At 43.2% G+C, this 27815-nt stretch overlaps 1 protein-coding gene across 1 annotated transcript in view; it reads right to left on the reverse strand.

Annotated features, from left to right (window-relative positions):
• Window positions 1-6034: 6034 nt before the first annotated feature.
• Window positions 6035-27815, reverse strand: part of cacng7a (calcium channel, voltage-dependent, gamma subunit 7a) — a 33328-nt gene continuing 11547 nt past the window's right edge. The window contains exons 2-6 of the mRNA XM_019254496.2: window positions 24004-24199; window positions 21558-21644; window positions 18250-18390; window positions 9889-10034; window positions 6035-7239 (exon numbers count right to left, since the gene is read on the reverse strand). Coding sequence (XP_019110041.1) covers window positions 6721-7239; window positions 9889-10034; window positions 18250-18390; window positions 21558-21644; window positions 24004-24199 — 1089 coding nt within the window. The 3' untranslated portion in view covers window positions 6035-6720. The remainder of the gene's footprint in view (window positions 7240-9888; window positions 10035-18249; window positions 18391-21557; window positions 21645-24003; window positions 24200-27815) is intronic.

Raw genomic sequence — 27815 nt, forward strand, 5'->3', positions numbered from 1 at the left:
GAGCTTTGAGAGGAAAAGACGTTTTTGGGGAGCTACCAAAGAGCTTCAGGTGCATTACCACCACCCTGTGGGCTGCAGCAGAGCCAACCCGTGTAGCCTGGATAATCCAAATAGATCCCTCGACACCAGAAATGTCAACTGGAGGTGTGGCTCCCTGCCTGGGAGGTCCTGTACACCTGATTTCTATCAGCTCGTCAACCCTGTGACCTGCTAAACCGACCCTCACTGGCTCATCAGGTGGCCTCAGATTCTCCGAGCAGCTATTTCCGTTAGAGCCACGTTTCCCTGGTGTTCAACATACTCTAAATAACTTGCCTAAATTGGGACAGACCAGCTGCCCAAATGGGGATCTGTCCCCACAGAACGCCTCCTCTGATCAGAAGAGTCTGTTCCTGCTGCTGAGATGAAAAGTGCAGCTGTGAGCTCAGTGGTGCGGACGGCATTACGTCATTCTCACTCCAGTGTAACATCGAGTCTGAGTGGGAACTTGCAAACTTTATAATTAGTGTCGGGCCAGTTATCTGAAATCACAAAAGGGATTATAAAAAAGGTTTTCCAAAATAAAATTGGACCGGAGAATTTTAGCCAGAGCCCTGTTTACCCTTAAACCTCCTGAATACCCATGGTGCACCAGCACAGGTGTGCTCTGTTATTAGGGCTGATTCTCAGGAACATCCAGGTGTGAGAAACAAACAACATGCTTGACTGACATTTCTTTAAATACCCTGTAAGACATGCTGCACCTCTTACATCAGTTGTTTGTTCAGACCTCGGTGTATCTGCAGCAGAGACCTGCTTAAATGAACCTGCGACACCTTTCGTCACGTATCCTGTGGCATCGCGACGTAAACACGGATTTAATCCACATTTTTTCACATTTGCCTTTGGCAGGACAGCCGAAGATAGATATGAAAACAGGGAGAGAGAGAGAGAGAGAGATAAGGGACGAGGAGCAGAGTCAAACCCAGGTCTCTGCAGCTTACGGCTGCATCCCATCAGGCTGTGACATTGCAGTCAGAGTGTTTTCCCTGCCAGAACTGGTCAGACTGAGTCATTTCATGAGTAAATATGCTATAGGTAAACAGACAGAAGTGTGCACAGGATGTTTTTCTATGCTCCTGGAAGAGAGAGAGGTGATTCTGGTGAGGTCACACAGCTTTGGCAAACCGCCGTGCAGGCGTTAAACTACCAGAGCTTACCTCCCCAGGTAGTAACCCGAGTAACAAGGATCAGAAACCAAGCGTGTTATCCATCACCTCCTTTTAACCAGCTGCTGCTGCCGCACCAGGACTGATGCTTTGTCTGCTGCTATAGCACCAGGACTGATGTATTTTATATATAACTCCAGTTTTTACTTGAAATTTTATTTTATTTTTAATCTCCTACGTCTAGTAGTGTTTCTGCAACTAGTGCTCTTAAAGCTTTTCTCGTCCAACCCCGTGTTAACCTACAGAGAACAAATAAAGCTGAATCAGTAACAGCTGCTATTATGCATAAATGATAGTGCCATTGTGTTTTTTCTAATAAAAAACACAACGGTTCGACATCACTTAATATTCCGCATGCATACAACCTCAAATATGTTATGCAAAGGCTGACTCATGCTTTGATAATGCACCGTAATGCATCAGCTTTCAGGCTTATGATTGTTACATAAGTGCTGGTTTTCTACATATGCAAATATGTTTGTTGAACTAATCAATCTGTGACTCATTCTGTGACCTTTTTTTTTTTTTTTTGCCCCTGCTGCATTTGAAACACACTCCATGTCCTCGGAGTGTCAGTCAAAATGACTCACGCCACAATGTAAACCATTAAAAAATGAATCACCCTCAAACTAATATCAGCTTCTCAAATTCGGTTTCCATGTGTACTAAAGGAGAGATTTGAGCAGTTAGTGGATAAAAATAAATCTGGTTTGAACGTCTCGGATGAAGAGCAGCTCCCTGACCCTGATGTATTTATCCGAGTGCTTAAGCCAGTTAGTGCAAATTACCAAAATGAATCTATTTAATCATAATTAATTACAGGAAAATGAATTGCATAGGTCAAAAGTAGCAATTATGCATTGGGTGAAACATGCAGTGCAAACGGGAGCACTACCTCATCAAACTGTGTTATGATACTGTCTGAAAAATACGTGTCCGAGACGACTTGACTTAAAACTAAATGAGATTTTATTAGAGTTTGAATTTGCGCTATAAGCCGCCATCTCAAACAATCTCCGTCATTAAAAGAACAGATGTTTGAGGTAGCTGATTATTCATTATCGATAATTACGTACGGCCATGCTCTCTGACCACAGCTTGAATTCCCATAAGCGAGTCAAGTGAGCGGATATGATGAACACACAATAAGCAGATAGAGAGTCTGTAACCAGGCAAGCTTTATTGGTTTGAAACTTAACAAAACACGGCTGGCAGATAAAAACCACACTCCTGCAAATAGCACATTTGCTGGAATGATGAAAAAACAAACTCTATTTCAACTCACGTGAATTATATGGTCGTGTTTTTTTTTTTGTTTTTGTTTTTCAAACGTCATCGGACTCGGAACATATATGACCATGTAAACTTCCCTACCTTTTTTATAATGTAAACAGGTCTTGGGGTGAGACTGCGTACAGCATGTTCAGTATGAATATTTACATCTTTTATCACAGTTTGAAGAAACGTTTGCATTGGACGACGAGAGAAAACACCTGAAAACATGATTCACTGCGTCAGAGTTCTGCTTCTCTGCTGCTCCAAAAAAAAAAAAAACACACTGATGGCACTGATTTATGTGTGTCAGAAAAAAAAAATACTCCTCAGAAGTCAGCTACATAAATATATATCTCTGTGTGTGTGTGTGTCTGTTTGTGTGTCTGTTGCGGTGGTCGTGTGTGCTCACTACACGGCATGAATGCTCAGCTTTGGCAATTAAAATAAACATCATCAAAACATCAGCGAAAGCTCTCATACTCAGGTGCTAAATGAGTTCCTATTTAATTTCCACATAGCAAATATTCATAAAAGATGCTAACACCGCAGTTAATTTGCTACACTGTTTGTTTTTTTTTCTTTTCTTGAACAGTACCACAGGTTGTAAGCTTAACTTTTTTTTTTTTTTTTTTTTTTTTTTTTTTTACCCCCGTAGGTCTAAAAATGGCTACAAACATCGCCCTACGCCCGGGCACGATTGTTAATATGCTACAAAAACAAGCAAATCTTCAGGTTCGTCACCGTGCGACACGAGAACGCTCGATGGGAGCCAAACTGAAAGTCTCCGTGATTCCATCCAAATGAAGTTTGAGTAATTTGGCGATATAATTTCAATGAATGCCATGTAATACTGAAGTTGGTGGCACCAATTTCCCCATGTCGAACCTCAACTGCGAACAAAAACAGGATGTGAATGTGATATTTGTGTTTGTTTTAATGGATTTATGACATCAGATCTGTGTGGAGCGACGGAGCGATGAGGAAACAGCTCGACAAATCATGTGACTTTAAACGTTTGCTACGTTATTCAACAAACTTTTTTAATGCAATACTTCAAAATGCATGTCAAAAATACGTTTATGTAAATGTGGCATTAATTAAAAAATATATAATATGTTGATCAACTTCTAAAAATAGTATGTGGATACTACTGAACTGTCATTTTAACCTCAACTTTTTAGTGGATGGAGGTGCTGATTCAGATTCCATGAAACCTAAACTTGATCTGCTTCCCTACAACTGTTTGCTGCACATGACTTCCTGCCATGGTAGCAAAAGTAGACAGTTAATTTGAAGCTGATAGGGAAATAAAGGGTTTTACGTGGAGCGGCCTTGGCTCATCAACTATTCTCAGACACCAGCAACGTCCCCACTAAACACACTGCCATGAAACGTCAGATATTTCCAACCAAATGAAGATCTTTCATCACTGAAATAGATATTATCAGGAATTTTAAGCGAGAAGTTTATGAAATGATATGATGATGATGATGCCAATTAACGGGAGCTAAGCTAATTGCACATTAATGGTCGGACAACAGGAGGTAAATTGAAATGCGGTGCCATCTGTTACAGAGCACGCTGGTTTTCAGTTTGCTTCCCATGTAGCCTCGTGTTCATCAAATGTCATCTGTACCTTTACCTGCTCTCTATATAAACCATCTATTTCTCACATAAAACCAGGAAGAATCAGATTCCATTTCATCATTTCAAACATCGTTTTTTTTAAAGGAATAATATCGACATGTCGGCTACTCAAAACTGGAAACTTTCCGCTGACGTTCAACCATTATTATCACATGTTTTGTAACCAGTAGAGTCAACAGGTGAGTCAAGTTTTAAGGTTTTATTAGAATTTCTGAAATGAATGCTTTCGAATGGAATCTAACCTGAGCCTGGCTTTGAGAGGTTTGGTTTCTCATATCCGTGTCTGTCGTTATGTACACATCTACGAAATTATAATTCTCACTTCCATGGCGACAGTGTCAAAACTCCAAGGCAGCCATTTTGATTGTACCATGATCACCGTGGAAACAGACAGTCCCTGTTCGGTCGTAATGTTATATAATGTTACGGAAACCCTCCTGAAGCTCCCGCGGGAGCTTTCCGATCCTGAAAAAGTCTCTCGGTCAACGTTGTTGAAGTTTCATTCCACAGAAAAACATTCATTCCCGAATCTTCCCTTCTTGAAATACAAACAGCTTAAAAAATCCAATAGCTAAAACACCTAAAACATACCGTGATATTTACACCCCGCGACGGTCATACAGGATTACGTTTTTGTAACGTGTGTTTCAGCCAGAACACAGGAGAGAGAGGGGGAAGGAGACTTTCTATACGGCTGAAGTATAAATCTCTATGCATATACAGTTTACCTCTGATTGTGTATATTATAGTTGTGTTTGGAGGTCATGGTACATGGGCAAAAGTTGTAAGCAATACTGATAATTAATAATGTTTCTGTATCATATTCTTCTGATTCTTTTCGGTTTTTCATGAACAGGGTTAGGAAGTAATAAAATGTGAAAAAGTGGATTTATGTGGGTGATTAATTAGATAAAATAATGTCAATTATAGATTGATTAGACTTTGACAACAGAAACATGGTCAGAATTATGTTTTTGTGCACAATTTAAATAAAATGAGATAAATCTGATTCTGTAGTCAAACGTGTGGGATGTGAACCCATATCATTCTTTTTTTTTGGAAACATACAGTGGCCATTTTCAATAAACTTTGATATTTTTCAACCTGGAGTCTAACTGACCACTGCAGACAACATTTCTTTGAAACTGGTCCAGTATTGAGTGAAAGTGCTGCAGCCGGTAGCCACAAAAACAGACAGGCTCGGGCTGGTATTAGAAATGTGTCTCATCATAGACAAAGATAAATGTTTTTGTTGTACTGCAGAGCGAAGCCCTGTTTGTTTCAACCAGCTGTTATATCGTAGTGTTGACAGCCACCAGACTCCATTGAATTTTTTTTTTTACATTGCAGAACACGTAAGTTTCTACTGCTGCCTCAGTCAGTTGGTTTCTTTGTGTTACTTTGGTGAGTTTGAATAGTTTCTCTTTACGACCCCTGTACAATGTGCAAATTTTGGGTCGTCCCAGGAGAAAAGGTAGAAAGGTAAAACTGAAACATGTCTACAAACCAATCAACCCGTCTGATACAGTGTGACACGCTGTGAACCGGTGAGATCACACAGTGTGCAGGAGTCTGCAGTGGTTTGTCTGACACAATCAAGACCCATTATACACCCGTACACTGTACTTATGTATACATTACCGTTCTGGGTCATGATCATGGATGAATCCAGATTTCTGTATTTCAATGAATTTATCTCTCAGCACTAAATCTTCACTACAGAGAAGAATTCAGATAAATAAAGTTCATTATCTTTTGTTTTCATTGTCATGCGTGTCACAACCTCCAATGACCATTGAGTTCAACGCTCGGCGTTACTCTGTGCTGCAGGGTTGATTCATCGCTCTACCTGTACTGTAAACTGTCAAACGAATAGTACATTTACATTTTTATAGGGGTCACTCTCTTGGTTTAAACGTTTATTTAGAAAGTAATCAAAAGTAATCAGGATGTAATTAAGTGAGCTTCCCAACCATGTCCATGGAACTATAACGAGATGTTTGTTTTTCCGTCTTTTCCAGGAACTCTCCGTAGTCCTTGCTTGATGAGAGGATAATACATTTAAATCCAGATATGCTGTTTAACATTTTTGTTCTTTTTGTGAATGGGCAGCGTTTTTTGGGGGGAAATGATTCATGGTCCTGCTTCCCGTGCTGCTTCCCACTGTTGCCTGTGTATCACGGCCCTGATGATGAATGTACCCGTCAGAAACCCCACGAGCGTCTTGTTGCTACTAATCATGGTATCCCTCACTCCTCCCCTCCCATGTTCCCTCCCAGTGTGTTAAAAGTTTCGTTAAGTGTCTGTCTTCGACTCGGGCTCGACACCAGCGGTGAGTCATCCCTCCGCCCACCTGCCTCTCCTCCCCCTTTTTTCTTTTCTCCGCTTTCCTCTTTTTGATCTCCTTAAACCTCCCTCTTTCATCCTCTCTGCAGCAGCCTCCCACACACTCCGAGCATACAGGATTTGTGTGTTTGTGTGTGTGTGTGTGTTGTTTTGTGGTGCGTAAGAGCTGTAACAGAGCCAATCTAACCCCTCCACCCCCCCCACCCCCAGTTGTGTTTACCCTCCCCTTCCCTGCGTATGGCGCCTAGCATGGCGAGGCGCTCATTCGCATGTGCGTGTGATAGCGTGGGGGAGGCACGGCTGAGGGCGGCCCTGCCATAGGCAGGGACTGGGGCGGGGGCCCCGCGGGGTGTGGGTGGGGGTGAGGGTGAGCGTGGGCGTGGGACGCTCTGGTTAAGGTGGAGGTGGCAGCCAGGTGGAGGGGGTGTGGGTAAGAGGAGGAGGTGGAGGAGGAGGAGGCCGGCTGGAGCTGGTAGCTGGCCGCCGATGAAGGCCCGGAGGAAGAGGGCGTCGGCTGGGAGCTGCCGCCGCCCTTGGGTGGCGGCTGTGGTGGAGTCTGGTTGAGCTGTATGGAGATGTCGGAGGAGACCTCGGAGGCGCTGCGGCCTCGCTGGGGTGGAGGCCAGGAGTCCGGGTGGAGGAACTGGCCGCTGTAGTCGCTGCAGTCGGACATGCGGGGGCGGTAGAGGGCGGGATGAGGCCGGTACAGCTCCTCCTCAGCGTAACGCTTCATGAAGAGGTAGACGGACATCACTCCTGCACCCTGAGATGGAGACACATCAATACGACACTACGGTTACTGCGACCTCACGCCAAGTCTCAGATTCACGTTCAGATTCTAGAGACACGCAGCATGAAATAAAGTTACTCTTTAAAGCCTGTGGCCCCAATCCAGCCTCGACACCGCCTCGTGTTTCTTTTTCAGGTTCTTCCATGTTTCAGGGACATTTGAACATTGAGCTGTCTGCACATAGATGCATAGTTACATACTAACATTAGCACTATTATATACATATGGTTTACATTGGGATACTTGTCTGTGTAGCTCGCTGTTATCTTAGTCCATCTGGACTTTGAGGTTATTTGGATAGGAGTACCGGAGAACCGCCAGGATGGCGCCACTGTCAAGTTTTTTTTTTTTATGTATGTATTAAAATTTATGTTAAAAGAGCCATGTGGGATGCATCCTGAGAGAGGGGCCTCTCTTTTTCTCTGTCCCTCTCTTACACAGATTTATACTATTGTTGACTTTGACTGCATGTCTTGGAAGCATAACCTCCACGGTCACAGGTCAGGAGAGTTTCATAATTCAGCTGGAGGCTCTAAGTAACGTTTTACTTGCTACGATACTGAACTTATTGTAATAAATTTGTTATACAACTAAGACGGTGTGGGCGGAGTTTTTCTTTAACTGCATCGCCACTGAATATACGACAACATCAAGGTACAGTTTCTAAATGATGAACCTGAACGATGTCTCCGTTCTGTCCTGTGCATGAAAACAGACAAATGAAGCGTCTGTTCAAACACGTGCAGATGTGTGGGCATGTTTCCTTCGTCGTGCTGCACTCGAGTGAAGTGTGCTTTGTGGTTTGTGAGCCTCCATCCATGCAGACTCGGTGCTGGAGGGCTTTATAACCCACTTAAGGCTAGTTGGTTTGAAATGACACTTAATGCGGCGGACCCTCCACACCAGAACGGACTGAGAGTGGGTCCACTGGGTACCAGCTAAAAAGCAGAGCTTCACTTCTCTCTTCACTTAATAAATAAATATTTTGACATTTTCCAAATCATTTTATTATTATGAAGCCCCGGAGAAGGTGTGGCTGCGTGTGGATGACTGGTTTTATGTTGCTTTCATACACTGAGCTGCATCCCTCTTGTATTTTATTACACTTTTTATCGTTCTGTTATGCTCTTGTTTTGTTTTATGTTTTATTGAGAGTATATTGAGCACCATGGGTGTGTGATCGAGGGAAACAGTTCACTGGGGACCGAGTTATCGTCCTAAAATCTGAACAAAATATGCATGTTTTCAAATAAAATCAAGAGGCTGCACATTTGTTTGTAATTGCACATTAATAAACAGTTCTCGTTATGTAGTTTCTGATGCAAATGAACTGGATCTCATCAAACTGTACTGAGAATAAAAATTCACCCTGTATCACCAGAGGGAATCAAAACGAGCCGCAGACTTTTCAGCAAATTCCCCCCGATGCAAAAAGCTTTTTAGAAAACATCAGAATCAGCACCATGTTCCTCCCTAAACTGCAGCACAGCGCCATTAGGAGAGAAAAAAATTAAATAAATCCATAGTAATTTTGCAGAGAGTTGACAAAAAGGCTTGGCACTCCTCGGTGGAATGAGCCATTATCAAAAATGTATTCATGTTTTCAGTCGGGCATCCGCCGAGCAGCTCATTCACTATTCATCCACAACATCATCGCTTCAACCGCCCTTAAACTTTAGGATGCTGATGAATGTGATTACGAGTGTGTGTGTGTGTGTGTGTGTGTGTGTGTGTGTGTGTGTGTGCATGTTTTGCAGCTCCAGTGCAGATTAGGAAACGAGCGGTGAAGAAAAACAGACAGAAAGAGAGAAGGAAGAGAGGGGAGGAGATGAGAAAAGACAAGAGAGGACAGGAGGGGAGAAAGAAAACGAAAAGGGAAGAGAATAAGAGACGAGGGAAGACAGAACAGAGGAAAGAACAGATGATAAAAAAAGGCAGAGAAGAGGAAAGAAGGGGATGAATGCTAGAAGATAAAGTGGGAGAAGACAGAAAAGAGATAAGACGAGAAGAAAGGAGAGAGGAAAGGACAACAGGGGATTAAAGAAGTGAAGATAAAAGAAAACAGAGGAGACAAGATGATAGTGAAGGAGAAAGAGAGAGAGAGGAGGAGAAAAGAGAGGAACGAGATGAAGGAGAAAGACGAGGGATGAAGGATTGAGGAGGAGGAGCAGAGCCCCCCGAGCGAGGAATATTCTGATGCGTATGAAGCTGTGCTGCGACAGAGCTGCTGCCCTCAAGTATTCGAGCTATTAACATTTATGAATATTGATGCAGGCAGATGACGGGCTCCTACGCAGGCACTTTATAAGTGTGTGTGTGTGTGTGTGTGTGTGTGTGTGTGTGTGTGTGTCTGTGTTTACACACCCACTTGAGTGTGTTTAGCTAAACGACGGCTGGTCGACACCCAAGGCAGATTCCATACAATCTGTGTGTGTGTGTGTGTGTGTGTGTGTGTGTGTGTGTGTGTGTGTGTGTGGATGAACTGTAAATGTTAAACATCAGTCCACATTAGTGTCAAAGTAAACTGCTCCGTTTGCAATTGTGTGTTTATGCGAACATATCTGCAGTGTGTGTGTGTGTGTGTGTGTGTGTGTGTGTGTGTGTGTGTTGTTCTTGGATTACCTCTTTGAGCAGGAAGGAGGAGGCGGCGAAGGCGAACGACCAGCCGTAGTGGTAGTGGAAGAACTGCTCCGGCTCTCTGGGTCGGTTCATCACCTCGTCATTGATGCTGGAGATGTACAAGACCAGACCAACGACCAGACTGAGACCTGCACACACACACACACACACACACACAGTTACAAATACAGATGGTCTCTCACGATGTCTTCTCACCATTTCTTCTTAAGAAGGTGATGCAAGTTCTTTTCATGATGCTGATTCTCCTAAGCGTCCCTTATGTCATGTCCTAATCCCTATAAACCGATATCTCGATATCCAGAGGAAGAAGTCTCGGCCACTCACTACACAGGAAACCCACAAACATTGCTGGATCCCCCTAGAGGCTAAATCATCATCAGGCAATACCCAATGGGTTCCAAGACTGGCCGGGTCCAGACTGCATGATATCACAAAGGGCATCAGGTGTGATCATTTTATCCAGCGTGGATCATCATAGTAACCTTCGTGCAGACGTCTTCATGGTTCCTGCTGAACCCTCGGACCTCAGACCAACAACTTGTGAATTGAAACTGTTGCTGTTTAGAAAATTTCTGGGTTCTGCATGGGTCCAAAGTTCTGTCTTTCGAATAAACGTCTGGTCTGGTTTTGTCCCAGTTAGGACGTTTCCAGGTCTTTTTGGGTTCATCGACCAACAGGAACTCATATTGTTCTCCGACTGTAAATGGCAAAGTGAAGCGAGGAATGATGTCAGTCCTTTAAACGGGTCGAGCTGTAACAAGAACGTTTGTATAATCGCCTAATCTGACAACGTGACCAGTGTAACAGGCAAAAATATCGTGCAGTCTCAACCTGGCATGGCACACGCCTTACACTCTTCTCAGGCGTGCACCCTACTGTATATAAACCTCTCTACAATTAGAGATCACCAGATCCTGTTTTGGCAAAAATCTGAAAGTCTGGAAAATACACAGAATGCAGGAGTGTGACCAAGTAGTTGAAGCACCATGAAACCTCAAATTCATGCAGAACTGTTTGTTCCCTCACGAGCTGTAAGGCTGACGTTACCCTTGTTACCCCGTGATACCAATCTCATTTGAATGGGGCTTTAGTCTTATGTGTGTGTGTGTGTGTGTGTGTGTGTGTGTGTGTGATCTGTAGCTGGAATAGCTAATGATAACGTGTCCTGGTTGTACTGTAAATAGACTGAGAAAACCCCGACAACAGGCAGTGCTGTGGTAAAGAGATAAACAAGGACAGTCACACACACACACACACACACACACACACACACATACACTGTGCTTGCGGTCAAATTTGTGCACAAGACAAAAACACACTCAAGTATACAAATCCTCACTGACACACACACACACACACACACACACTGAACCCTCATTAGGAGTGTGTCAGTGCTTCCTCCCCTGTCAGACTAACCGCTGCAGCTGACCTCCATAATCCTCCAGCAGTCAAACACACCGAACACGGCAAAGATGTTCGTTCCGGCTCATTTCTGATCCAGAATAAAATCACTGATGAATGACTGAAATAAAAAATAAATAAATAAAACACGAGCCTACGTGGACTTCCATGTGAAAATATGTTAAGCCAGATTTGGGCTGGGTCGGGGTGTCGCAGAGGCTCTGTGGCTTTGCAGAGCAGATGCAGCTACGTGTCAGGGCTGCAGAGATTAAACCATTGTGTGTGTGTTGAGCTTCCTCCTGGTCCAGCACTGCTACAAGCAGCTGTGTACACTCACTAACTTTTTTTTTTCGTGATCTGGAAAAGCAGTACAAACTTTTCCACACCACTCGTCGGCCTCTGAAACACAAATACTACTGTCTGTTTATTACAAATATTTGGTTCTGATTGATCACTGCTATGAACAACAGACTGTTGCTGTGGGCATAGTTCTGATCTTAGACTCTTAAAAGGACAACAGGTCTTTACAAAGTAGCAGTGTAATAAGCAGGACTGTTATAAAAATCAGGTTCGATGTTTTAACTTATGATGTTTGTCCTGAGGGCACTTTCCTGAGACTGGCAGGGTAAGGTAAAGTTCAGGTAATGTATGAATAGAGGGATTTCAGAACAGAATGAGGCCCAGGGACAGGTCAGAGAGGAGACATCTAGATTGGGGACAAACTGGCTACTCATTAGGGGATATGTTGAAGAAAACTGTTTAAATGCATTATATGCAAATTGACTGTTAACAATTTACAGGGGTTGAGACAGCCCATTTTTAGGAAAATGTATAAGAACCAACTGTCTTTTTCTCTGTAACCCCTTTAGTGTGTTGCACTGTGAAACGCTCCTCTTGTACAAGAACAATAAATTCAACTTAAACGTTGATGTTTTGAATCCGATCCTCCTTATTTAAGGGTTTTTCCTTTAAATTTGAATCCGATCCTCCTTATTTAAGGGTTTTTCCTTTAAAATTCCCATAACAAGGACATTGTCATGCAGGATATATGCAGGTATGTGGAGTATACCCACTTCCAAATCTGGAACAGGGCTCGTGTTGTGATTAGTGAACAATAAATCAGTTCCTATGCTGATTGCACACAGAATGGGAGCTACATCTTCTTGATGGAGAAACATGAATCCACGCCTTTAAACAGTGACACATGCTTCTGTGAAATGTTTGACAGCTCAAGATGAAGTCACTGTTTTAAAAAAGGATAAAGCCACGAAACAGCAGCTCAACACAAACTGAGACGATACGGGCCTTGAGGTGGGCTCATATAACTTCATACTAACTGACACAGAGCAAATCAGGGGAACTCGGGATGCTTCAGACGTGATATCCTAATACAAACGCACAACATACAGTAATCCACAAGACACTGAAAAACAAACAGAGGAACATTATGTGAAAACAGATTAGGCGCTCATCTGCTCCTGATTGGAAATACCTGTCTGACGGTGAGAGTGTTTGGCGTCGCAGCTGTGTAAAATGGGACTAATCAAAGCAGGAGGCTCAAAGTCCTTAAAGGAGGCACGCTGGAGGTTTATTGGATGGAACAAAACATGTCCTGTGAGTCAAGAGGAGATGTGATATCTGTGCTTCACTGCTTTATATCCAGAGAGTATGATGTGATTCAGCAGATTTCCTGGAAAGTGTGTAAGTCCTTGAGACATCTCTCGATGTTCTCTCCACAGGAGACGAGCTTTAATGTCCCACTGAACGTTCACAAGAGGGAACTTTAACCACGAAATGTTGAAGGTCACAGTTTGGTGTCTTCAGTGTTGTACCACAAAAGAAACAGAAGATCCTGCTGGTAAAAAGAGGCAGACATAAAAGAAGACTGATGGGATGCAGGTTCAAGGTGAGCACCGACACGCTGTGTTACTCAAACAACACTCGCTCACACTGAATCACCGGCTGCACGCCGCACTGACGTTCATCATTTCAGAGTTTGTCTAACAGCCAAACACCTGCTGTCATCCTGAAGGTCTCTGCCTCTCTTTGGTTACCGTCCTCACTCAGACTAACACTCTCTGGATAGTAACCAGTATGATGAAAAAGACACGTTCAGAGCCGTGAATTAAATATGCAGGTGATAGAACCTGCAGCAACAACAAGAAGCTTTTCATTTCAAATAATATTAAAGTAAAGGCTCAGTATGAGCGTGCATAGCCTCTGCAACAATATGCTGAACAAATTATTCTTTGAATGTGCTGCACATCAATATATCTATTGGTACTTATTACTACTCGTCACATTATTGTAAACTCAGGAGGACTTTTGTCATGACTGATGATTGTCAATGACACGTTTTAATGTGATAATCTGAAGTGAACATGCTCTTATACAAGAGCGTAGAAGCACGTCACAGTAAAAGCTGTGCACCGTGCACTTTACATAATCTATTTTACTGGTCCTTTAAGATGGACTCGTTATACTGGATTTAATTGTAACCAATATATAAATTAACTGGCTCAAAGAAAAGAAGAAAGCTGGAAAAGAAATTAAGTTTGAGAAGTCACAGCAAGACAGACGCATGACTGGACATTATGAGCATTATAACAATGATCATAAGAGATATGTTGAATAAAAACTAAAAACAGAGTCTCTACTTTATGTACTCAAAGTCACTTCAGTTATAGTAAGTATGAGAATAAGTCAAACTGGGAGATATAATTAAAAAGAGACAGCTGTAATTCTGTGTGTTGGCCATCAGGTGGCAGTGTTGTGGCTGAATGCTCATCTCAGCAACAGCCCCCTGGACTTAGTGTGTGGACACACACACACACACACACACACACACACACACACACAGGAGAACAGCTGGTCCGCAGCCATGGTGGCTGTCGTAACCTCAGGGTTCACTGTGGACCAGCACTCATGACAAAATTACACACAGGCTGACTGAGAAAAACAGAGCAATCATCCTGAAATCACAAAGGCACAAAAAAAGATATGCTGTGTGGAATAATGGCAGCTCTCTCTCTTTTACAATAAACAAAAAGTCATTTTGTTGTTCCAGAGGTGAAAATAGCAAATATCGATTTCTGGGCTCGATTATTCCTCAGACAGAAGTTTTTCTGATAGGACACAGGTTTTAAGTCTTCACTGGAGATCTGCAGCAATTATCGGTTGTTGAAATGACTTCGTAAAGTGAGAGAGACGTCAGACATACAGCAGGTCAAACACACACACATATATATATATAAATATATACAGGCCGTCAGTTTGGACTGAAGCAGCTGATATTCATTCGCACTGACGAGGGGAAGGCTCGCTCTCTGATCACTGATCACTGACAGCTGCTGTCTTTTGTTTTTCAAACTTTCTTTCTCCGTACGGGTTTACTTGGGTTGTTACCAACATCTGGTGAAAGTTTCATGTCAGTAGCATCTTTAAAAATATGTTTGTGTTGACAGAAATATTTCAAAAAACGACATAAACTTTAGATTTATCGCATGTAAAATCATTTTTTCTTCTCTTTACCACGTCCCTGCTCGTTTTCCGGTGACTATTTTAGATATTCCTGCACAAAACTCCTTCATTTAAATAACATGCTGCACAGATGTTTCTTTTTATCTTCCTTTATAATGTTCTGCTTACAATGTTTCTTTTTTTTCCTCAACAAAACACTCACAATTATGTAACAATTATGTATGTAATAATTATATAAAAATAAAGTCATACTTAAAATTGCAGATTGCCGTGATGTAATGTTGATTTTAACGTGTGTGTGTTTGCATGTGCACTGATCTTCTGTGTGTGCAGATCTAGTGTTTGAGTGGGTGCATGCATGTGTGTTTATTTTTTTTCCTCCATCTTGGCTTGCTGACATTTCTATGACACCGTGGACGTCGCGTCTGTCCAAATGTCCAGTCAGCAGTCCACCATGCTAAGCTGGCATCTGTGAGTTAAAGAGAGAGAGGACAGAACAGGAAGGAGACGTCATCCTGTCTGAGAGAGAGGAAGAGAGAGAGACTAGCATGGTCCAAAAAAAAATCCAACAACCACTTCATCAGCGAAACGCTCGACCCTGCGCTCGAGGGAACCGACCGGTAACGTCACCGAGCCGTCCTGCGGCGACACGGGGAAGTGATGTCACCCTGCTGGCTGGCACTGACTCTCCTTCCCAACACGACTCTGACACAAACAGAAAGCTCGGTGAAAGATTTCACAGCTCTGTGACGTGACAGAGACTTAGTTCAGTCAAACGTTAATCCTCAGTGAGGCAGAACGTCTGCTGACTTTTTTAAACGTTCCCTACAATTTTCAAAAAGATTTTAACTCGTGCACTGTGTCCATGAGTTGAACAGTCTCTTTGTTGCCTTTCTCTGGCCCGTTGCTTTTGGTTTTTCTGGCACGTTAGCACCACAGACTGTCGATTAGTGGAAACCATTGGCAGGAGTATGCTGGGCCGCTCGCGTACTCATGCACAGGCATATGCTCTCTCGTGCATGTGCGTGAGATAAAAACAAACTGCTCGTAAAAAAAAAAAAAAAAAAGCATTCATCCGTAGTACTCCGAGTACTTTTAATTCTCCTCTGGTCAGATGTATTAAAACTCAAAATGTCCCCTTTCCAGGAGGATTACATGAGTGTTTCTGGGACAAAATAAACTGGCCAAAGGGATGTGAACAGCAGATAGTCAGAAAGCATGGACGTTAATCTGCGGCTTTAACAGCCTCCACTCTTCTCAGGGACTTGCTCCCATTCAGCCACAGGAGCATTTATAAGGTCCAACACGATGCTGGGTGATGACTCACAGTTGGCGTTCATCCTAAAAGGTGTTGGATGGAGTCGAGTGTGCAGGACAGTCAACATGAAACTGGGAAAGCGTTTCTTCATGATGCATGAAGGAATAATCAAACTGAGGGATCAAAAGTGTACATACATGTGGAGAGGAAAAGATTAAATGTGATTTCATCCAGTGACTTTCCACCACAACAGTGTGACTGCACAGCTTCGTGTTCAGTCCTCTGCAGTGAGATTAGAAGAGATTTCTGGCTCAGACCAGGAAAGTGTGGTCCTGAAGAAAAGCAGCCTCCCTCATTACAGACTCTCTGATTGAAAGTCGCTTTCCGGACTATTTGGTTTTAACTTTAAACTTCTTCTTTTTTTTTTTTTAAACGAAACCCTGCAGCGAGACATTAAATCACCGCCGTCCTGCAGCCTCCTCGGCGGAGAGAGCAATTATTCGGAATTAAATCCCATTCGCTGTTCAGCTAGCAGCAAGAACAAGGTGAGGTCTGACAGGCTGTCAGCCGGGGGAAAGGAAAGAAGAGCCGCAGAGTGAGTCTCCCATCCACCGAGCTGTCGTTTCTATCATTAACCTTGAGGAATGTTGACTTTTAACAGGCTCACGTCTCTTCTTCTACCACTCTCTGAGTTCTTCTTTAAGCCGGCAGGTGAGGGAGGGTTACGCCACCTTTGTGGAGTCCTGCAATGTTTCTTTTCTCACGCATGACCAACTCCTAAACATCTTTACATACCCGTTTGAATTACATTTTGGAGGAAACATTCAGCCGCCTGGCAACATGTTTTTTAAATGAAGAAAGTGTGGCTCCCTGTGCGGCTCCCTGTGCTGCATAGAAGTGATTAAGAGGAGGTGGATGGACCACAGACCAGGGTTAGTGCAACGCATCCTGCAGATTGTTAGATTTAGAGTCCTGGAACACAACTCTGAAAAAAGTATGTGGTAAGGGTAGCAATCTCCAACCACGTCAGCATTCGATTATGACTGAAAGGGCTGCGGTTCGATTCTAAAAAGGATTATCGTTGCATCTCGATGCTTCAAAAGCGACGAGACGGTGTGTTGTACCTCAGGACGCCCCGTTTTGTTCAGGGATGCAAATCAGCGATAAAAGTTGCAGCGGTGTGATTCGCTCGCCCTTTCTGACTGAGTTTGGGTGGAAGCTTTGCCAAAACAACCGGTCGCTTTTCCTCCAACTCTGGGTGTAGACATAGGAGGTGGTTTCTCATGTAGGTTGTGCTGCCAAAATCTAATTTGACACACCTTGTCCACGTCATGTTTCATGAAACTCAAAATGCTTACAAAAAACTCATAAAGCAGTGTGTGCCGGTCAAGTATTAAGGTGAAACTCAACTGTAAACCTCATGCAGCATTTTAATATTCTGGGTTTTGACTTTTATACATTGAGACATGCTCGTCCACGAGAGAATCGCCATGCATCGTTCAGATGCTACAGACTAAAACTGATGATATATATCATCAGGTTCGCCCTCACTGACTGGACAAACTTTGTTTTCCACTCTTTGCATCATTGTAGTAGGACTGCTGTTGCTAACACACCATGCAGCTGTGACCTGCTTGTACTTGAAGAAATATATCCTCTTCTTTTTTTCTTGCACCTTTGCAACAAAGCAATAAACAGTTTGGGGACATAAAGGTCACAAAGTAATACCGGAAAGTCTAACCTCAGCCGTTCTTAAATCTCTGATGCGGCGCTTTTCCTAAAGCCTTTTTATCTGTAGGAACGGGACGAGTTTTAAGCCTGTAATTTAACGAGGAGGCAGGAAAAAAAAAGTGACCCGAGAGCAGCCGAGGAGAATTTGAGGTGGCTTGATTTGACTCGAGGCATGAACACACTAAGCAAGACGCGTTTTGTATTCTTAAGAAATGTTTGTTCGTCCGCAGATTCTCCGACAGCTTTGCACTGACGTTTGTCTCCCAGGCTGCTTTGCAACAGCAGAGTAATTGGAAAATATGGAAATAAACCGTGACAAGAAAAGCCCGGAGTAAACACTTCTTCCACAAGAGAATGTGTGTTCTGTGAGTTTTCGATTGTTTCTGTGCACCAAACACAAGAAGCGTTTTCTGAAGAAGACTCTCTGAGGACATCTTTTCTGACTTTCTTTGACAAACGCGCTCGTTGGTTACCTGACAGTATGAAGAATATTCCAGAGACGAAGGCGAGGATGGTGCGCTGCGGCCGGATGTGTCCGATGTTGCTGATGACGAAGGCTGTGAAGACGAAGAGCAGGGAGACCATCGGGAAGGGCGTGGCAGTTCGGACCATTTCTGGAGGAAAGGGAGGAACATGGGAGAAGGAGGACACACAGGATTCATGTAGAGAGAAAACTGTTCATGAATGGAGACCTGAATTAATAAATTCTCAATTTTTTTCCCTCTCTGTTGAAATCAGAGCAGTGTCACCCTAAAGAACTACCAACAAGAACCCTTTAAAGCAGGGGTCCCCCAAACTTTTTTCGGTGCGGGCCACATCAACTTGCCCTTTCTGTGATGGGGGCCCGGGGTCAGACTATAACCGGAAATGATATCAGTCCCACCAGGATGTCGCGGGCCTTTTTTTAAATAGTTGTGGCCTAAAATCCCTGATGTTGCATGAGGTTTTCAAAAAAGTTGTGGTTAAAGTTGCGGTGCTTTTTACATTTTTGTTGCGATTTTGTTGCGGGAGGAAGTGAAAGTTGCGATAAATTGCGATTCGACAGTCGCGGAGAGGGCGCAGCGAGCACTAAGTCCACGGCCCCGGGAAGCGGCGAGGTCTGGGCAGGAGGGCGCTGTAAAGCTTGCGGCCGGAGCCGTGAGCCACCTTCGCCCCCCCAAGCCTTTCCAAGCCGACCCAAAGCCGGTCGCGGAGGAAATGCGCCCGCGGAGGCCAGCCAGCGCCGGGGAGAGGTCCCACGAGGGGATCCTCCTGCACCGTGTGGCCGTCCCTGACCCGCCAAGTCGAATCCCCCGGGCAGACTGCGCGGAAGTTGATCGCGAGCAAAGTCACGTCGGAATATACCGTTGTGTGAGGGGATGAAAATGAGCTAGTACTGTAAATAGTTCGTAAATAAGGTAGATTTTAATTAGAATGCCAAGCTTAATCATTAAGTGTGGATATTGTATAATAGGAAAATGCAATTTTGAAAAATAGGCCATGTTTAGAGGGATTGTTTGGGATCATTAAGTGTTAAGTCAATTGTTTAGGCGGGCCGGATGTGGCCCGCGGGCTGTAGTTTGGAGACCCCTGCTTTAAAGAGTCACCAAGTGCAAAGTATTCCAAATAATTCAAAATGTTATTAACTTGCCTCTAAAGAAGACAAAGATGTAAGTTTGATATGACAAACTATTAATGTGTGTGTGAACAAGTAATCTGTTATCCATGTGCAAACCTTTTTTTTTTTTTGCAATGATGCTGATTTCAAAGTATTCACCTCCATCAAAGAGCAGATGACTGCTGATGAATGCACCAGAGGAAATCATCACTCACAGCATGCTCGATCATTACATGGTGAGTCCATAATTGGCAAATCTGACTTTTAAAACGTGTATTTACTCTGTACACGAGTGTCTGACATGATCAAAACCTTCTCGCTGCTGGGGCGGTCGGTAGTGTAGTGGGTTAAGCGGCCGCCCCGTGTGTAGAGGCTATAGTCCTCGCTGCAGCTGGCCCCAGTTCGAATCCGCATCGGACGGCTAATTTACTGCATGTCACTCCACCTCTCTTTGCCCCCTGCTTCCTGTCTATCTTCAGCTGTATTATCAATATCAATATCAATAGTCACATTAGAAGGTTTGGTTCCTCTGCCAAGCTTTGGGGAATTTTAATTTTTTAATTTTCTATCACGTTATCAATCATTTGGCATCATGCTCTGTTGTTCCTCAGTCTGACACCGACCCGTCCTCGTCTGGCCATGAACCTCCTAAAACAAATCTTTCAAAGAGTTTGATGATACTCGAACGTCCCGAGCGTTTTGCTCACGAATCATAACCATGACATGAAAAATGTAGAAACAACCTAACAGCATATCCACAGTACGAATAACAGATGACAGGACTGTTATGTTGAGCAAGGCAGCGTATGATTTATTCAACAATCTCTCCCGCAGTGCCACTACAGCGTTATGACTTGTGCGTCTACCTGAGGACATTTATCCAGCGTTAAACGGACCAAATGTCTCCCCCCCTGCTGTCTCAGACCAGAGCGTGTGCTTTATTTCAAAGAGACAGAGCGAACCGAGTTTTCATCATCATCTATAAAACATAGAAATCTTTGGATTAGTACAATTCCCTCACTTGTTTTATGTTGCACACTGTTGCTGCTGCAGCCGAGTGGGAGCGCACGTGCACATGCACATCACATCCTTCAGATTTCCCCAGAAAATCGAGTTTAATCTACGTATGAATCAGTCCACATGACTTCACACAAGCAAGTTTCACTGCAGCGACCACGTGTGCTTAGACCTGCATGGCTTAATCTCTGAGACAAGGTATCCTGTTGAAGGACGCATCTGTACTTACACTACAGAATATGAATATATATATATATGAAATATTACGTGCAGTGATTCACAATCTGACACAAGGCACCTTAAGTCAAAGTTGGAATGCAGAACTTTTTAATCTAACATGAGTCAGAGTGGTATCAGTGCATCTTTTATGAAAGGAAAAGATCTGAATGCTTCCTCCACCTCTTTTCTCCTCCAGTTTTCCATCTATAATGGCATTGGGACAGAGGATTTGTCGTCCTGATTAATCAATGACACCTGATCCTTATTAAGTCTCAGCTGCTGTATGCAAAGTTCTCTTCAGTTCATGTCCCGTCAGTTCAGGGAGAAGAGAGAGACATTTAAAATCCAATTTATTTGGTGTTTTTAAAGCTTGTTAGACATGGAGAACGTCTTTGTGATGCCGTGTGGATACAATGAAGTTGATCTCATGTTAGGAGCATGCTGATGCTTTGCAGGAATACCAACATATACATCTTTCAAGAGTTCTTTCATCCTGTTTGCAGGTTGAACAGGTATGAAAATGTGCATAATATTAAATGTCAGTGTGCAGTTGGTTTAAGTTGCACCTAGTAAACTTTTTCCCGCCAGCTGAGAGGCAAACAAATCCACACAGTGCCACAGAATATGTGATTTCACTTTTACTTACGATCTTTTGTGAGTTTGACTTTCGGCTTTTTAACTTTGATTCTACACATGAAGCTTTAAACCTGTTTCTTCTCTTCAATGTCATGATTTTATTATATAATTATTATATATTATTATTATATAAACGATAAAGTCTTAAGTTGGAAAAGAATGACAGAGAGATCCACCTTGTTGTGTTTGTCACGTTTAGCTCTGAGAGAACATTTTCTGAATTCTGCATCAGTCTATTTTTTCCAATAATGACAGTAATGACTATATTATTTCATCTACACGTGTGTGTGTGTATGTGGGCATGAGACTTACTGAGTATGTTGGCTGTATTCTCTGTCGTGATCTCTATCTCTGGCTCGGTGAAATACTCTGACGCCACACATCTGCCTTTCTCTGGTCCTGGGAGAGAAGAAAGGGAAACAGATTTAGAAAGAAGCAAAGAGATATTTTGATCTTTGGGTCACGAGCAATGTGAGAATATTAGCATGTGTAAAAAAAAAAAAACAGAGAAAGGGCAGACAGACAAAGATATTTAGAAAGGACGAACGACAACGAGAGACGGAACGAGAGAGAAAAAGTGAATTAGAGGGAGAGGAGGATGGAGGTCAGGAGGTTTGGGAGGAAACGAGGTCTGAGAGAGAGAGAGAGAGAGATGAATACAGACTAGACGATTAACCTCAAAGTGTAGCAGAGCGCACACGCAGAAAACACACGTCTATATATACACCAGAATACGTCAGTGTGCAGATAAACATGCTTTCTTTGCTCCGTCCCTCACCCCTCGCCCTCCCACACACACACACACACACACACACACACACACACACACACAGCCAAATGCCACCAGCGTTCTCCTCCTCTGACCTTTTGTACCGGGCGTCAGACAACAGGGAAACACAAACATAGCCGCCTCCCCAGAGCAACAGCACGATGACCCGAGACACAGACACAGCCACTGCGATAAGGACAGTGATCTGTATCTGTGTGTGTGTGTGTGTGTGTGTGTGTGTGTGTGTGTGTGTACGCATGAATGAAAGCACTAACTAAATAACCCTCGGCTTCTCTCTGCGAGGGCGCCGTGATCTTCAAACACTTCTCCACCGACTCGCTCCTCGTTTCTAAAACTTTATATTAAATATTTCAAAAGTCAGATTTAAACACGATCTTTGGCCATTAGATCTGGAGTTATAATGCCAGCGAATCAGAGCAGTGTCACCCTGAAATGAGTCTGTGAGCATGCACAGCGCTTCTAAATATTCTTGCAAAACGATCCCTAGTGACAAAAATCTAAAAGAAATCAACCACACACAGCGACAGCTCGTCGTTTAAATGAACTTACAGAACGATGAAGAATCAAACGATGAGCGTAATATAGTAACATCCACATGATTCCTGTCATCTACCTGTTCACCTCACCTTCCTGCTCACCTGGTCCCGTGTTACCCCCGCAGTAGTCTGACTCACCCCGTGTACACTGTGGTTAGAAGTCACACAGTTCACCCTCCTGCTGTCTGTGTTACCATTTTCAAAATCCCCGTCACTACGAGAAACAACAGAAACCTTCAAGCTGTTTCTGTTTCTTTCATTTAATGTCACCGTGCATGTTTAGTGAGATGCATACCCAGGAAGAATCCTTCTTTTGGTCTACGTACAGGTCATCAACTCTCAGACCTATAAAACATCCATGCAGCCAACATTTTTAGGACTGATTGACTGGTTTCAACAAATAAATGAGTGTGTTTCTTTCCCATATAGCAGAATATTTAATACAGTGACCGAGACAAACAGGTGACTGGTCCAGTTTGTTTTGTTTTTTATGCCTCTGCTCTTCAGCCACCTGTACCTGTACACTTTAATCTGGAAGCTGTAGCTGCCTGTAAGCATAATGTTTCTTTACTTTATTCATTAATTCTCAACTTAACTCAACTTTATTTATTTATATAGCACCTTTCATACTGAATTGTAGCCCAAAGTGCTTCACAGAACAGAGTAAAAACAGAAATAGAAAACAGTGTCATAAAAAACTAGAAATTAAAAGAAGAAGTAGAAACATAAAACTACAACAATAAAACAAATAAGAAAAGAACCTATAGGATAAAAAGCATAATTTAAGAACGGTTGCTGTAAAAGTAGATATGACCTGTACAGCAAATAAGAACCAGAGATAAAAGTAACAGGGAGTGATCAGGACATAAAAATTCAGTAGTGAATGGCACCTGACCAGGTAAAAGCCAGGCTAAAGAGGTATGTCTTAAGTTGTTTTTTAAAAATGTCTACAGAGGTGCAATCCCTCAGATCCACAGGCAGGCTGTTCCAGAGATGGGGGCCGCAGTAGCTAAAAGCGGCCTCACCAAACTTCTTTGTGGAGGTTCTGGGGACAACTAGGAGTCCAGATGTCGAGGACCTGACGGATCTAATAACTGAACTCTTCCCGTCTGCGTGGACGGTCCGTCTCCTGCTGCCTCGCACACGCCGGTTTGAGAAGCAGATGAAGGAATGAATGAAAAGACAGATACTCTAATTACTTTAAGGAAAGCGTTCTTCTTTTCAGTTTGGTAACTCCTTGGTCGTCTCCTTTTCTCTGTCTGGACTTTCCTTGCCCTTTGCTCGACTTGTTTGACATTTGTTTTATGTAAAAAGTGAACCCTTCTGTGCTGGTTGCACTCCCTTCTGTCATACACCTGTCCTACCCTGCAAAAAGAGTTCTCCTCTCCATGCAAACCACCTCAACACAAACGGCAAAGAAACTGTTACCAACCTGCCACGAAACAGACCCTCCACAGGCCCGAGTGCAGCGCCATCTTGACCTCTGTGGTCTGGTTCTGCTGCAGGACGATCCCCTCCTCCATCAGCAGCCAGTAATCCGTCGACACGGCGACGCCGACCAGCAACAAGCCGCAGGCCCCGAAAATGGACGAGAGCAGCGTCAGAGCTCTCGTGCTGAATGAACTCATCTGTGGAGAACAAGAAAAACAGATGAGGGCACAGCCTGCATGCTGATGAAAGTAAAAACTCAGTTTGTTGGAGGATCGGAACGTGTTTCGATGCGAGGAGGAAAGAGGCGACGAGAGGACAGAAAAAGATTGATTCAATTTATCGATTTTTTAAGTTTTAAAATATGCCCGAGCAGATCAGGGGAGGTGCGAAAACGAAGGTGAGGAGCTTCTGACTGAAATCTTTCTTGACTCTCAGCGACTTCAGCTGTTAAATATGTATGCAGCGTCGGACAGGAGAGGAGACGAAAGCAGAGAGGAGAGAAAAACAACCTTGGACCAGGTGAAACACTCTCATCATCATCCTCAAACCAGTCCTGAGGTCGTTGTTTTTTAACAAATACGATCGAAGGTAAAACTCAAGGACTGGAAGATAAATCAGACAACAAAGCAGAGGAAGAGGGACGATAAAAGAATTCAAGAAAAACCTTTAAAGAGGAAAAACAGAAAGTTTCGGAGGCGTAGAAGTCTTTAAATAAAACTGAAACATAATGACAGAGAGGAAGACCTCCATCAGGTGGAGAAAGTTCTGAATGCACAGCAGCTTGTAGCTCAAAGAAAAAGACATTTTCTGTCATTTAGCGTGCAGGTAAAAGAAAACAGATTCTTTGGAGATGGTCCTCTTTTTAATTTGGCTAAAATACGTCTGGTTTCTGACCTTGTCCACTAGTTCTGCTTCCAGGCCGGGATATCCGTCTGCTTCTGCAAACTGACGGATGAATATCTCACACGACTGTACTTCAAAATATCTGAACTATCCCTTTTCAACCTGAATGAGAGTCACGCCGGCTTAAGAACGACAGAATATGACTCAAATATTTTATTTCTGGGAGAAATTTTAGCGTGAAATCAGAGTGCCGTGCCGTGAAAGGTGAGAAAAACATCTAAAATGTTTGCTCAGGTAGTCGTACAGGACAAAATGATGAATCAGTTCTAGTGTTCTTGTGCACTTCTTTCTGGTTTTGAACACTTTAAACTGCTAAAATAATGACTTTGGTCATGGTCACAGCCCCGGGTGTCTCTGGTGATTACCTAACGAGGCCCTGCTGGTTTCCAGCTCTGTCAGGCTTCCAGGTTTGTTACCTGCAGTGCAGTTTGACACTCACTAGGTGGCAGAAACGCTGCCTTTGCCATGCATCATTTCAGCTGTTGACACACTGAGAAACATCCCCTCTTGAACACACACACACATAAACACACCACACAGCGTCTCATCCATCTAGTCAAAATGGAGGTCACATTCACCAATCTGTGGAGTGTTGGTGAAACCGAAAGCTGTAAACACGGAGCCGGAAAGCAAACAGACGAGGTGCAGGGAACCAAACCCGGCACGGACCAATCCGAAAACTCAATTTGAGCCGATAAAACTGTTTTTGCAAGAACACAAATATCTGCGTAAAATGATATTAAGAGCCAGACAACACGCAGCTCACATCACCTGCAGGACCGCTCCAAACTATCCAATAAAGCTGAAGCTGAACCACGTTCGTATAGTTTAATAAAACATGCCATGAGCTTCATTTTTCAGAATCAGAATTCATTTTATTTGCTATGCAAGTTTACACAAACACAGAATTTACTGTGGCGGGACTGAGCAGACACAGAACATATATGGAAAAAAAAGATAAACTAGAATAGAAATAAAAATATAAAAATAAAATAAGGGGTATAAAATAAAATGTGCATTGTGAAATACAAACTCTGTGCAGTGCTGTGAGTGAACAGGATTCACAGAAACACTGACGCAGCTGTCAGTGTTAGCACCATGTGAGAGAAAAACAGGCTGTCAGAATGTCAAAATGTTTCTTTGTTTGTTTTTCATGATTTCTTTTTGAGGGAATACCTGACCGCAACATACGTATCTAAGAAAACTAAAGAGGCTGAACATGAATATAAAGAAGAAAGATCATGAGACACATTTCTAACACTGCTTTCTCTTGATGTGCTTTATCTAACAGTTTAATATCTATATTATTATTATAATGAGCAGAAATGACAAAGTGTTTCTTTGGCCAGTGGAACACTTTTTTTAATTGTCTATCGTATAAAATGAGTTGCAAATCTTTGGAGCATTTGTCCAGGATGTTTCCAGACTCTGGAGCCTTGAGCAGATAAACAGTTTAACGTTTGCTAGATCATCTCTGTCTGTTCATTAAAAAAATGTAAATGAAGCTCTGCACCGAGCAAACAGATCGACTCAAACCGAGCTCAGTGTGAGAAACTCCAGCAGCTCACGGGCTTCGGATCAGAACCTACATGATGTAATTTCAGGAAGAAGCAGAAATATCTGTGCGTGCTGATGTTTGCAAGTCATTACCAGATGAAAACCGACTGTTCTCTTTGCACAGGAGGCATTTTTAAAATGATATTTACAGTTAAACTAATGCGTTTTACTGCCGGTGACTGACGCTGAAAACAGGACGCTGAGGGAGATTTTTAAAATCTTGTTGATGGGGCTGAGAAAAAAAGAGGAGCGAAGCCGATAAGAGAACAAGTCGAGAACAAAATGAACCCGGCAGACGATAAGAGGCGAGAAAGAAAGAAAGAAAGAAAGAAAGAAAGAAAGAAAGAAAGAAAGAAAGAAAGAAAGAAAGAAAGTCGCTGTCAGGCAGGGAGAGAGTGAGGAGGAGTGACCTCATCGCTCGGTGTCAGGGAGGATTCGCTCACTCAGACGTGAGTCACAGGTTACGAACATCTGATACGGTAAAACACCCCGACGCCTCGGGTGAACCCTAATCATCAAAATCCTCTGCAGAGATGCACGTCAGGCGTGTGGTGGACGTGCAAATACACACATGCACACGTGAGCACACACACACAAAGAAAAGCATGTGTAAACACACACACACACACACAGAGCAGAGACCCAGAGGAGGCCTGATCTCTGACTGTGAAGCTCCTAAAAATAGTTGAGCTTTCTGCTATGACCTCAACCAAGGACCACGTATAAGTCTCAAATACTGGAGTTATAAATATTTAAAAATAGTAAGAAGGGTGTGTGTGTGTGTGTGTGTGTGTGTGTGTGTGTGTGTGTGTGTGTGTGTGTGTGGTGGAAGCCAGATTTATTATTATATTTTCAGGCAACACATGAATTTTAAAGCAGGGCCTACAACTCTACAACTCAAGTGCAATCCCTGAAATATACGAGCAGAACACACACGAGTTTCCAAGTTGATGAAAGTTGTAAAAGTGCAGAGAGGAGGACGAAAGAGAGACGTGACTTCCCTCCGCAGAGTCAAACACGAAGACGTCCGGCGCTCTGAGGGACGTCGCAGTCGGGGAGTCACATCCTGTCTGAGTGAGACAAAGGTGATTCTGTGCTCGGCTCGTGTAAATAAGCGTCGGTCTTACAGCGCTGGAAATGTCAGACGCTCGACGCCGCTGAGTCAAAACACACAAATCCTCCATCCACCAGTCACGACAGAGGAGACAGCCGAGCACCTGCAGGACTCAGATAGCCGTCACACTCTGCGGGCTTTCATATTCTCTCGTCTGAAACATGTTTAGTGTAATAGATTAAAGACAGCAGCAGGGCTCTGTGGATATATGGATGAAGGTGAATTGAATTCTTCTCCTA

The sequence above is a fragment of the Larimichthys crocea genome, chromosome XIII (assembly GCF_000972845.2).
Source record: "Larimichthys crocea isolate SSNF chromosome XIII, L_crocea_2.0, whole genome shotgun sequence".
NCBI lineage: Eukaryota > Metazoa > Chordata > Actinopteri > Sciaenidae > Larimichthys > Larimichthys crocea.